The sequence below is a fragment of the Amphiura filiformis genome, chromosome 3, assembly GCF_039555335.1.
Source record: "Amphiura filiformis chromosome 3, Afil_fr2py, whole genome shotgun sequence".
Taxonomy (NCBI): Eukaryota; Metazoa; Echinodermata; class Ophiuroidea; order Amphilepidida; family Amphiuridae; genus Amphiura; species Amphiura filiformis.
Window position 1 is genome coordinate 78,721,024 of NC_092630.1, and position 13,672 is coordinate 78,734,695.

A 13,672-nucleotide genomic window follows, 5' to 3' on the forward strand; every position below is an offset into this window, starting at 1 on the left:
AGTCATGGAAATCTCTCATTTTCACACAGCACTTAGTAAACAGTCATAATTATTTCAAAGTTAGTTTAGTTGGTACAAAACGAAACCTTACGATGTTATGACGACATGTTCAGAGGGGGACTTATTTCTTTTGAGGTGTTTACATAACTTTTGTTACCAGTGTGTTATTTAATTTTTGAGAAAAATGCAAAAATAGTCACACATTTATCAAGGGGTGTAGTACCACCTTAAGGCAGTGTATCTGTAGGGCGTAGTCACTTTGCTCTGCATCACACGCTACAAATGCACTGCTTTTGATTGTGCATGTTTCACACCCTGATGCTGTCTCGTGAAAGCCACCTTTGTTTGTCATCATGTTCTCCAATACCATCACACACAAATAATAGCACACCAAACACATTGGTACAATTATAGTCATCTCACATTTATTAAGACTTTTGGGACAGGAGGTATCATAGTCTACTAACAAAACATGCAAGATACAATAATAACCACCAGAAAAGGGCAATTAAACATGTACAGTAGCTAAACAACATACAATGTATAGGTGCATTCTCATCCCATGACACAGTTCAACGAATTACAGGTAAACTCAGGCATTGAGATCATAACCTCCAGACCTGAGTTAAGTTCTTCAGATCAACTTTGTATTGCGCATGAGGTACTGAACTGTGACTTGGTGGTGAGAAGTAAATAAAATGTGTAAATTGAGACTTGCACTACAGCTGTTCTTGTAGAAATGAATATCACTATGATCTTCTTCACACATTTAGCATTGACATGAATCACATGATTTTGAATGGCTGTATACTTTATGCCTACTGTCCCCCAGATCCTATTAGTTTTAGTAAGTCTATAATAATACTTGCACCAAAAAATACGGCATATCAATTCAGATTGGGGTGATATACGGGGTGCCTTTACACTCAGGGTAGTGTGCATAATTGTGCATGTTGTCTTGGATATGATTAACAATATGGGATTTGGAGCATGGGAACAAAATTTAGACATTTTATTAAGCATTCAAGCTAGTGCCTTAAAGTTTGCAACTCAACAGCTAGTTATATTTTCAATATTTTGGTAAGTACAAATATATTTCACTGTCTTGAAATTGATTAAATACACAAATACATTTATTGCTTGTGTAAACTGTTACACTTTCTGGTAGTCTATAATAGTTATTAATATTCATCTAAAGTATAATATTTGGGAATAATATTTAATCAATCAACACATAATTTTTTTCTTTTTAATCAGACAAAATGGCAAACTATTATTACGGTATGGATAAACACAAAATTGGAATGCAAAGTTTTCAGATGCATATGCACTGTAAAATGGTTTTACCAACAAAATGAAGTCTCTGCTAATAATAGAATCATTTCTGACATTCAATAATGATGCTCAAGACATGAGTTTTACAGCCTATGTTTGGGATGACATTCAAAATGATTGTATCTAAAAACAATGTACTCTGTCGGTACAAATCCATATACTTGTAAATCGTACATTGGGGATTCATGTCGACAGTGCACACATAGAATTGTAGAAATGAATTCAATTTTCAATGTATTTTCCCATTCCCAACAGATACTCAAGCACTTACTGTGATCAAAATAGTTGAATTAATGATTGATTTTCATAGCACTTACAATTTGAGATTATCACCAAATAATTTCTACAAATATGAACAAGTAGAAAAAATGGCAGAATAATTGCGCTATTCTATTTATGCGCAGCAGCAGCAGCATCCAGTACTACAACACTTAAATGTGGAGTCAACATACACATAGAAAGCCCAATGTTTACCATGAAGAGCTCCATTTGTGTTGTTTTTTAGAGTAATACAGTTATCTTTCCACTCTTTGGCATATAATATTCAGAATGCACAAAGGGCTGCTATATTCTAGTTATTACAACTGGTTGATATAAATGTTAATATTCATACAGCCTATAGATTTGCACTGTTTCAATTCAAGTGCCAGGTTTCCTTTTGTATCATCCCTTCATAGACGCCTATGCCACCTGTTACAACATTGGCCATTCTATTATCAACATACAAAGACTAAAATTGGTCTCCTAAAGTTCACATCAATAAATGCATTAAATAAAAATGTGATATGCCTGTCCACAAGCAGTTCAACACTTTCTCACTCAACCATCTAACAAATTACACATAAAATGTTTTTTTTTACAGATCATTTCTCTGGGAAAATAGCTATACATGTATATATCGTCACTATTGTGACCACATAACTGCTGTATTTCATGGGAAATGAGTACAAGTAAATAGCACAAATGGGTACTAATATTATGTACCTTACAAAAAATCTAAACTACTTATTAAGTATAACTTGAACAATGGACTATATTTACCTTAATATTTCTTCATCCCCACGGTCATGTTTCAGAAGGTTGTGATTAACAGTTCTATTTGGTTGTAATGCCAACACATATTTAGTCTGATACACATTGGTTGAAATAGTTAAATGAGATATAAGATGTACTTAGTAATCAAAGTATGACAACATTGAATGTTAAACTGCTAAATGTTCTTTTTCATCACCTCATGTCCCATTTCCCCAAAGAACCCTCCATGAATTGCATGGTTCTTTTTTGCTTGTAAAACAACCCCAATTGGCAGTTAACTTGGTTAATCACATTCAAGTGGTGGCTGGTATGCTTTTCAATAATGCTGTGAGTTATTTACCTATTACTCTTTGCTACCAATAATACATTTCAATAAAATAAGTATTCTTTCTACTATGTACTACACCACATAATCTCATCCGTATACACAATTTTACAGCCCCATACACCCAAATATAGTTGAGAAGTGACCTTGCTTGAGTTTGGGTAATGTACATAGTTAGCAAACATCAAAAGGTCACTTTTCAATTACATTTAAGCAATAGATGACAGTGAAGTTGCTGCGAGGAATGAGAAGGACGTACTCAAGAAAAATACAGCAGTTTGTGGTGGATGGATTCCAGACTCATGATAGCCTCATTTACTACTCATTGCCTACATAACAAGCTAATAGCAATTTATTTTCTAATCAAATCATAACCAACTCAAGATCATCTGTGAAAGGTATACGATTCATATCAGTACAATGTGCATTTTGATACTGCCTGTATTACAACACTGACAATTGCAATAACATTATGAAATGTTTTTATTAGCTGACTGTGCTATTCAGCAGAATTTACATGTAAACAATTGGTGAGACTGTATGAGGCTATCAAAGCGTCATCAATGTCATAAAAACTTGTAGGTATTCTCAACTTCACTTGGCTTACATCAGAAATTTTTAGTTTGCTGGTACAAAACATTCCTTGATTGAATTCAGAATCTGGCAAATATGGGCTACTGAATAAAGTCCAAAGTAAAGTTGAACACACATACAAGCTTAGAGTATTTGGACATCCAATTAATGAGTGTCCAATGGAATAATGTGACTATTGAAAGGCATGTATACCAAACTGGACTTTATCAGGAATTCAAACAAAACATGCAACTTATTAAATCTAGCAATTAATCCATAAGTATTAGCCAAAAATATGCATACCTCAGAGACTTAAAATGTAAAATCATTCCTTGATGATGACTACTTGCTCTGATTATAAACTGAATAAAAGCTGTGGCCTATATATGTAATTTTGAAAGAATATGTTCCATTCAAGGATCAATTTATATTTTGCAAATGGATTATGGACCGATTTTAAAATTCACATTGACGTATCATGTTTGAAATATTTCCCAGTTTGGTATACCAATCCACATATCCCCCTTGGTACCAGTTCCCTTTTGATATGCCAAGTTGGATGACAAACACACAAAGTTGTGGTCCAGCCTGACATATCATTGAGTAATAGTTAATTTGGATTCATTAGTGTAGATCTATTTCCTCTCTGGCATGCCTGTCTGTTTGAGGTGGAGTAATATGGAACGCATCCGTGTCACATCTTTTGTGTTCTTGTTGTTCTTAGGATTGAAGTCACACAGACGTGTGATTCTCTCCCATTCTTGGCCCGGAGTCACTTCATCTCTCTCTTGAACAAATGCTTCCTCCGAAGCTCTGTATATTAAACAGGGTGAAACAAAACCAAAACATTTTGTTTATATTTAGTTAGACATAACATAGGCATGATACTACACATTTCATTTTGCAAGGGCACCCAGTTTCAAGACAATTCTGCTAAATCATGCTAGGGCACCAAGGCAATCACATGCTGAAGAATGTGTTTAAAGTTACCCATTTGGGGCACCAAGACAAAGGCATGGGGTACCCAAGACAACTGGCACCATGAGTTATTCATTCCCTGCATCTTCTCTCAAATATGCTCTTTGATAAATACCCACATGCAAAAAACAATTTACCCCCAAAATAAATAAAATAAACAAACAAAACATACATGCTTTGAATCATATAAACTAAACTTCATTAACTTTTATGTTTTGAGCAATTAAGAAGAAAATATATTTCTGCAGCATCAGCAGGTACATTGTACAAACCAAATTTAATGCTGAAATCATAAGCATCATGTTCATTTAGCGAGCACTTATTTAAGGCAGAAAGAAACAAGAGACAAATCATCAAAGCTGCTGCTTTGTTCATTGTGGGGTTGTGTTAACTGACAAGGTGCATCCTATGAGAACAATAACCTAACCTTGTATCCAAAGGGGCTGTGAAGAGGGAAACTCTTATTTCATATCTAATGATCAAGTGGCTTTTCAGTCTCTGATTTGAGTGGACTGTAAAGATTCACACCTTGCACAATTCAAACTACTACTAGTACCACTAGTAAAAGACAACTACCACCAGTATTAAAGGAACTATAACATTGTTAGGTACTGCACTCACATTAAATCAGTACCCACATCCTATTCTAACACAAATACATATACAACCAATTGGGCAAAAAAAAGAAGAAGTACATGCCACAGTGTATAGCACAATTTGCTAGTATTACTATGCTCTATTCTACAGTCAGCACAGTAAATAAGGTAGCAGTTCATGAATCATGACCTTATAGCCGCAGTGATGGCTGATTTTGAATCAAGTGTCTGCTTGATTCCTGCAGGGAATGTTGCCCAGTATTCCTTCAAAGTCAAACCCATAATGATGCAAGCATGTTTTCTTTAATTAGACATACCAGTGACAGCAAATGTTGCAGAAATAACCAAGTTATGAAACTAAAACTGACGGAAGGTACAAATTCAAAAGTTGCAACTTTTGAATCTGTACTTTCTTTTGGTTTTAGTTCCATAACTTGGTCGTTTCTGCAACATTTGCTGTCACTGGTATCTCAAATTAAAAGAAAACACTCTTGCGGTTATTTTGGTCACTCTGATTTTTGAAACTGACCCTCATTTAACTTTATTTGGGTATAAGGTCATGATTTATGAACTGCTACCTCATGAACTGCTACCTCATGTATTGTGGTGACTGTACTACTGCTGCTATCTTTTAGTTGGTGTTAAAATAGAACTTATGACCAAGTTATAAAAGGCTTAAACATGTAAATTTAAAAAAAATTGTTGTATGAAGTTTGGTCTTCAAAAATATGCCATCAGATTTTGAGTTCTTATACAGATTGCGTGCTTGCAAACAAACAAACAAACAAACAAAATAAACAAACAAACAAACAAACAACCAAATAAACATGAGCTTCAGGAACTCATAAAAGTTTTAACTTCTTGATGAATAATCATATAAAGTAAGAGTAATAAAACAAAAACAAATAAATTAATAAAAAAATTAACATAAGCATTAATCAATTAACATGCAAGTCATCATCAATCATCAACTTATTTTGCTACCACTGATGATCATCAAAATCAATTGATTTCAACAAGTTCCATCACCATAGTGTAGGCCCTATTTTGTGATTAACCGTACAGTGACAATGGTTTTGGCTCATTATTGCATGGTAATCGGAAGTTGTGGGTTGAGTCCCCATGTTCCAAGGAACACCAGTGCCAGGGAATTGACCACATCTCTTCGATTAACATGTAGACAAATTTGGTATACACTCATTCAGTTTGCAATTCAGTCTTTGTGAGGCAAACCATCTAGATCTTGCACTAGATGGAGGATTTCAAACCCACAATCTTAGCCTAGACCATTGTGCTAAATGCAACCCCACAAACACAGAGCACGGTAAAAAGTTGAATTTTGAGAGGGCACCCATTTTCAAGGCAATGCATTAAGCATGCTAGAGCACCAAGGCAATCACATGCTGAAGAATGTGTCCAAAGGGGTGGGGACTTTCGGTGCCTTGGGTTACTTCTGTCCCTGCAGAGGCACACAGGATTCTCTACAGACTAAGTTTATTACGTTTACATTGATGGAAGTTAAGTAATCGAATACAAAATAATTCACTAAGTAACTTTAGTAACACTAGTCAGCTTCATTAATCACTGAATTTGTAAAATCAGGTACGTGTAACTTGTCCATTTTGAATACTGGAAAAGGTTGTTTGTTTTTATTTAACCATGATTAGTAGACTATAATGGCTTTAGAGATCAGGAGGGATTTGGGATGATTTTTGGACACCTGAAAGAAAATGCATTGTTTACCCCCAAGTTGGTTGCATGTTTATAATAATGAGGTGCTTTATATACTTACCTGTCAGTCCTGTGTGCATGGGCTACATCCCATTAACACAGATTTGATTGGCCAGTGTAATCTCATGAATCAAATCCTTTACCACTGTTTTATCCAGTATGGTTCCCCTATATATTTCCAAGAGGCAACTGCAGGGACTGTCTTTTGAAAAGAGGCAGAGTCTTGGAGAGCTGAAAAAGCTCTCCTTTTTAGGAAAGCTTTAGAGCTGTATGGACTAATAACTAAGACAAAACAATGGCCAACCAATTCACCAAAAGGAGCTAAACAAGAGTCAAAAGACAGTCCCTGTAACTGTGTAAAAAATGGTATAACAGGTGGTGGGTATCGTGTAATACCAGAAATGCCTTTAAACTGCACTTGAACCATTTATGATTTAGAATCTTGTTAGTTTTATTAATTTAGACTCTCTGATTATTTTTTTACAAACTTATTTGTCTCCCTTAATTGCAAAGAGATAAAAACTGAATATTTGAGAAAACAACCATCAATATTGCAATATCTTTAAATTATTTACCTAAATTAATAGGAAACAAAAACAGTCCTTCCAATATCTAAACCATATTAAAATAGTATGTGTTTTATCATTAAGCTCATCTAACTCTTGTCATTAATTGCGGAATAAATTCAATTTGTCATTGTTGCACTGACTGTTTAATGTAGGGTGGGTTCCTAAAGGATCTACTCTATTGACCAATATGGTAAGACACATATGGGTTTATAAAGCGTGCACGCTAGGTTAGGATTATGGTACACATACAGCATGCCAGATAAAACCAACCGCATTCACTTACGTCATATACTGGTGCTTGGATGTCTTTTCCAGTCTTCAGAATGTTTGATATTAAATGAAAAAAATTGAGACTGTACAAAGCATGTATAGGCCTACATGTTTCCCATTACCCCCGTAAATGTAAATCACTGACTCCAGTAGGTGAAAGAAAAGACAACTTTGTTGGTCCATTGTTGGAGTCAGTGCAACAGAGACTAAATAGCCCTGCTGAACTTCAAATTATGTTTCCACCTCATCAGATCTTTATTATTTTACAAAGTTTTACTCATGCATGTAAATTGAGTCGGAGTTATTCTGATTTTAATTAATGCTGTTTGGTAGACTGGCATATTTTTACTTATCAGGAGTTTAAATTTAAGCAGTTAAAAAGCAAACTCAGAGTTTAGAAAGAATCTGTGAGATTGTCCCAGCCTGATTTTACAGAACAATTCTTGGGAAAATGTTTATTTCCTAGGAGATAGCCCAAGTTGTACTCCCAAAATAACATCCTTTGTATTTTTTTACACTGGGAGGCAAAATTTCCCTCCAAATCCTGAAATGAACTTCCTAGGTTTAAAACCCTGAATGTAAAATCATTGACAGCAGATGAAAATGTTCAATCAATAATCATATCATACAATACTAAGGCAGCAAGATCAGACATTTTGCATATTCAGAGGAATAGTTATTATTCAATATTTATTGGTTAAACTGAAGCTAAAAGAAGCTACTCTGTTGTAGTATATCGATGGAGAATCTACTGGCACAAGACAACTAATTGGCATTTGCCTGTACAACTCATGCAAGAACATAATCATAAGGAAAACAGATATTTAATATGTAAGTGACTTTAAAAATTATGAAAATACAGAGAAACTAATCACCTTTTCCTGATATTAGTTTTGTTTGTTTCATTCTATCAAAAAACAAAAAATCATTTTTAGGCCAAATAGTCATTAACATTCACATCCATGATGTGGATAAGTGAATAACATTATTGCTCACCTGTTGGAAGCCTTTGTCTTTTCTAACTGCTCTGTTTGCCTTGAAGCCCAGTCATCTAATTCTTTTTGAGCTAATTCTTTCCACTCATCTTGTAATGTAGTAGCCTCTGAATCTAAAACAAATTAACATCAGTGAAAATGATCAAATACAAATTATCATATGTGTGCCAAGCAATAAGGTTTGAATTACTCACTGCAATAGTGTGACAAAATATGCACTAAGTAAAACGAAATCAGATAACAAACATTTTCAATGTGATTCTGAAGCCTGAACTAAAACAAGTAAAGACAGTATCAGACAGACTAACACAATCCCAGCCATCCCAGGACATCATTGTTCTTGGCAAGTAATACAACAAACACACAGTCTTTGCAGGCAAGGAAACATATTCATCATCAACCGGATCATAATAATAAGTCAAATATTTAATACCTTTATTTTCCAACATTTCTTTCTGTTCTTCCCTCCACTTTTTGATTTTTTCTGGTTCTCCTTCTTGTCTGTCTACTTGTGATATGGCTGCATACAAGTCTGATGGGCCATTCTCTTGAGCTTCTCCCTACAAAGCAAAGAAAAATTACAAAAATCTATACAAAAATCACATAAACATTGACAAAGTAATTAAGTATCATTCTCATAAAGTGGAAGTTGACTTGATACCAACCTACATGTTTATTTGAATGATTAAGAGCAAGATATAGGCACTTTATAATCATGATGTGCATCAAATCATTGGTCGGCGCCCTTGAAGCGAACACAACTTTAGCTCCGCGTATGTTACTCATTAACAGGGCGCTTGCGTCAATCTAAGCAAGGGACTGTCTTTCTTCTCTGAAACCCAGTGTTGCTTTTCATCAAGGATCAACTTCATCAGTGTTCTAGCAATAACAAGGGTTATTACACTCGCATGTATTTTACATACTACTTACCTCATCAGCATTTTCTTCAGCTGGAAATGCATCTCCATCACCTGAGAGAAACAACAAAATTATGAAGTCAAATTAGATACCGGTACTGGGTCATTATTTCTCAAATCACCCAAAAAAAATATGATTTTACACCTCACCCCCTTCAAATTTGTTCAAAATTGGTATACAGGGTGATTTTGGCTGGCAAAGCTCAAATTCCAAATTTTAGCTTAATCGGACGTACCGTTTTCGCGCTATGCCCCGCCCATAGTAGGTCATACTGAGCTGAAATTGGTGTCATTTTTTAGCTAATCTCTCAAAGAATCCAAATCTACTATCATTTAGTGTGTAGGAGGAAGAGAAAAGATATGACCTTTTTTTCTGTACTTTGACCTTGAATTTGACCTTGTTGCCCACGTGACCGCGAGGCGAATTTGCGTTGGAATTATACCTCCATATGTTGTCTACATAATATCAAAAAATTGGAGGGGTAATATTTTTTGTTTTCTTGCTAGGCTTTCATAAAGCAAGCATGTGGTTGAAAAACTGTAATTTTGCATGTAGGCTCAGTATATTGTACACATGATACTATTATAATATAGGCCAATTGTATATAGGCCTATATGTACATGCATTAAAGAGGAACAAACGTTGGCCTGGTCAACTGGCCAGTTGGTAGGTGACCTTGTCCTTATAGATCACACTCCTGTATACTTGTATACATGTCTGGACTTAGGTGGTGTCTGGACTGACATGCCCTGGGCCACATAACTCAATTATGTAGTTCATTATTCCAGATGTGCTTGTTCCTCTTTAAATACATATGTTTTCACCTGCATGCTTGCTTTGTGAAAGCCTAGCAAAAAAACAAAAAACATTACCCCTCCAATTTTTTGATATTTTGTAGACAACATATGGGGGTATATTCCAACGCAAATTCGCCTCGCGGTCACGTGGGCAACAAGGTCAAATTCAAGGTCAAAGTTCAGAAACAAAGGTCACAAATTTTCTCTTACTCCTACATACAAAATGATAGCAGATTTGGATTCTTTGAGAGATTAGCTAAATAATGACACCAATTTCAGCTCAGTAGGACCCTCAGTTCTGGAGATATGGTCGCGACAATATTGATGGTGCGCCATTTTTTCACCGAAATCGCAAAAAATGGGCGGGCATAGCGAAAACCGTCGTCTATTAAGCTCAAATTTGAAATTTGAGCTTTGCCAGCCAAAATCACCCTGTATACCAATTTTGAACAAATTTGAAGGGGGTGAGGTGTTTCCCATTGGGTGAATTGAGAAATAATGACCCTACTGCAACAAGCAAGTGGCACAATCAATTAAAATTGTCTTACAATAAAGGACACTCCAAAAACCAAAAATAAATAACCACCAAGTTTTTACCAATTTTTCCATCTGGGTGAACATTTTTGATAAAAGTCAAACTTTGACAAGGCATAAAGTTTAGTTACAAAAAGCACTACATGACAAGATGGTTTTCAGTTTTGGCTTTCTTTTTTTTCCAGAATCAAGGGCGTAATAAAATGGAACATGGTTTATGAAAAATTAAAATTCACTTTTTATATCCAAAATATGCTGGAGACTGAGTCTAGCCATAAATTTGTTCACCGATGAGCTTCACATTTGAAGCTAAAGAACATTCAACATTGCATTCGAAATCTAGTCGGTTTCGCTCAAGCATGACACCGTGTAAAGCAACAGAAGTTCAGAAGTAAACACAATCACAACTGATCAAGATGGGCGATAGCATCAAAAATGTTGCCATTTAAATTGCACTTCAACAAAATTTTGGACTGTTCAAATTAAAAAACTCAAAAGATACAGTTGACTCATCAAAATAGCTTTCATCCAAATTTCAACAAATAATGTCTGTTGCAAAAAATGTCAATGGCAACGTTGACCGACTGAAAAACGACAGCAACAGAGATAGCATCGAGATTTCAATGCGTAATAACTAAGGCTCTCACCAATACCCGGGTACCCGAGTTCCCGCCCGTTCTTGGCCTACCCGGGTCCGAATTCACGGGTCAAAGTACCCGAAAAAAAAATTTCAAAGTTTTCGGCGACTTTAGAGAACCACTGGACCTATTCTGAAGTGCTAGGATCACTTACAGGTAATTTGAAAAAATTTGAAAAAAAAAATTACGAAAAAATTACAGTTTGTTAACCTTGCTATACAAACCACAAACTAAAATTTACCTCTTCATATATTACATATTATAAATGCATGGAAAACCAATGCATTTATAATATGTGATAGATGAAGAGGTAAACATAAGTTTGTGGTTTACATATTAAGAATAACAAACTGTAATTTTTTCGTATTTTTTTTCAATTTTTTTTTTCAAATTAACTGTGAATGATCCTAATGATCTTAGCATTTCAGAATAGGTCCAGTGGTTCTCAAAATCGTCGAAAACTTTGAAAAAAAAAAAAAAAAAAAAAAAAAAAAAATTTGATTTTTTTTTCAGTATTTTCGGTACCAGTTCCCGCCTGAAAATTCAATCGAATACCAGTACATAACTACCCGTTAGTTGAGAGCCCTAGTAATAACTATCATGTGCAAATTCGAAGCTGGCGTTCTCCAGTAACCAAAAATACGCCCATGTACACGTTTAACTTGAACGCTATTAATTGTATTTGGTAATTTGAAAACACCAGTATCTTGAGCTAACTGTTTGTTTCTTGTGGAAAATAATGTGCATTTTAAGTGAAAATTTGTCTGTAAAGTTACGTGATTTACGTATTTTCGCAAGCACTGTGTCTCAATCTCGATGTACATTATCCTCCATGTAAATACACGGCCAGCTGACGTCATTGACGTCATAAATTACTCATAATATATGCACGAAACAGGTTCTATAATTGGCTAAACTATAGTATAATAACGTAACATAGTACGTCACGTAAAGTCATGTCATGACATATAATGTCTGCCAGTCTGGTATGGGATCAGTGCGTAGCATCGAAGAAATTGAGTACCGATTCAAGAAGTTTTCTACTGACATTGAAATTTATTGCATCTGGTCGGATGCAGAAGGTTTGTTAATTTCAAAATTAATGCGTCCGGTGCTCAAAAAAAGCGGCATGAACGCGAAGACGCGATAGACATGATCACATTTTGAACATGTGAGGGCGGGCTTCATTAAGCTTAGTTGTGCACCAAGATCCTGTCTTAACTGTGTAATCCAATAGGAAAATGAACAAAATTTGGATTTTGACCCTCAAAACTCCAACCTAGCATGATTTTTTTAATTTACTGCATTTGAATAATATTTGATACTATCAAGTAATGAAAGCCACATTTCATGAAACATTTGCGAAAGTTTTGTAAAATGGCCCTTCGTGCTCAAAAATTCAGCCATAAAATACATACACACATGTTATGACATAGGAAGCCATTGATAATGCTGGGACACACAATTTGGCCCATTTTAGGACATTCAGGCAAGCATACTTTTCCTCATAACATTGCCAATTATAGGCCTACATACATGATTGACCCCTCATTTTTTAAGTTAAATGATTCTCTTTTTAATGAAAGCAATTTTAGATGAATTTATTCAATTTCAAAATTTTATGAACATGCCTAGACGCGAACCCTGCAGACGCCTTAAAATATTAACAGTCATTGCGACTTACAATGTACACTCTCATCAGTCGTGAAAGGTTTACAGCAAACTATTTTCCCTAGTTGTATGTGGTTAGCGAGATTGACGCCGATTGCTCGCCAAGCAACCAAAAAAAAAAAAGCAAATGCGAATAAACGAAACATGCGAAAAGGCAGAAACAGAATTTAGAATATTGTTGTAAATCTGCATGCTTTTAATTTATCATGGCTTTCTAATTTAAATAACATTAAGCTTATTGGGTAATAAATATGGTGAAAATCAGTACAAAAGGTACATCTGTACATCCAAAAGTGCAATAAAACATTCATCCACCTACATGTATTAATCACCATACATCACATGACTGTGTAAAATACCGTACATACATGCACGGTGACATGCCTGAACACTGAACAGAACTGATTTTAGTGCCTCACCCGATTGTTCTACTGTTGCTGATCCTGACGTTCCATCTACACCAAAATTGTCATCATCAATTCCTGCAAGTTCATCTTGCTCTCTGGCTAAAAATTCTGCTGCTGGATCATCGTCTCCAGTTGTAGGAGCTGTGTTTTCGCCTGCCAAATTATCAAAATCAGTAGCGTCTGCCATTTTTTAATCGTGGATAATGGGCGTTTTTCGGAGACAATCGGTAATGTTCGGTCACTTCCGCGATGAAAAGGTCGCAATTAGGTCATCTTATAACCGAGATAGGACACATTTAA

General features: G+C 35.2%; 1 protein-coding gene across 3 annotated transcripts; it reads right to left on the minus strand.

Annotated features, from left to right (window-relative positions):
• Nucleotides 1-403: 403 nt before the first annotated feature.
• On the minus strand, nucleotides 404-13,605 carry LOC140149200 (clathrin light chain A-like). 3 transcript variants are annotated; one of them, XM_072171415.1, is made up of 6 exons: nucleotides 13,385-13,605; nucleotides 9,342-9,378; nucleotides 8,841-8,968; nucleotides 8,409-8,520; nucleotides 7,426-7,458; nucleotides 404-4,081 (listed from the first exon to the last, which is right to left on the minus strand). In XM_072171415.1, the coding sequence occupies exons 1-6, from the start codon at nucleotides 13,557-13,559 to the stop codon at nucleotides 3,904-3,906; spliced, it is 663 nt and encodes a 220-aa protein (XP_072027516.1). In that variant the 5' UTR covers nucleotides 13,560-13,605; the 3' UTR covers nucleotides 404-3,903. The 3 variants fall into 3 exon arrangements, with proteins under 3 accessions (XP_072027516.1, XP_072027515.1, XP_072027517.1); XM_072171414.1 differs by having other exon boundaries at nucleotides 8,841-8,967; nucleotides 9,338-9,378; nucleotides 13,385-13,604; XM_072171416.1 differs by lacking the exon at nucleotides 7,426-7,458 and having other exon boundaries at nucleotides 8,841-8,967; nucleotides 9,338-9,378; nucleotides 13,385-13,603.
• Between the last annotated feature and the right edge of the window lie 67 nt (nucleotides 13,606-13,672).

What these genes read in the sequence shown, in the direction of transcription:
- LOC140149200 (XM_072171414.1), bottom strand. Translation starts at nt 13,559, where the DNA reads ATGGCAGACGCTACTGATTTTGATAATTTGGCAGGCGAAAACACAGCT. An exon ending in AGAAATGTTGGAAAATAAAG is followed by an intron (nt 8,521 to 8,840) that starts GTATTAAATATT and finishes AATTTGTTTTAG; the next exon opens with ATTCAGAGGCTACTACATTA. An exon ending in TCCAAGCACCAGTATATGAC is followed by an intron (nt 4,082 to 7,425) that starts GTAAGTGAATGC and finishes TTTAATATACAG; the next exon opens with AGCTTCGGAGGAAGCATTTG.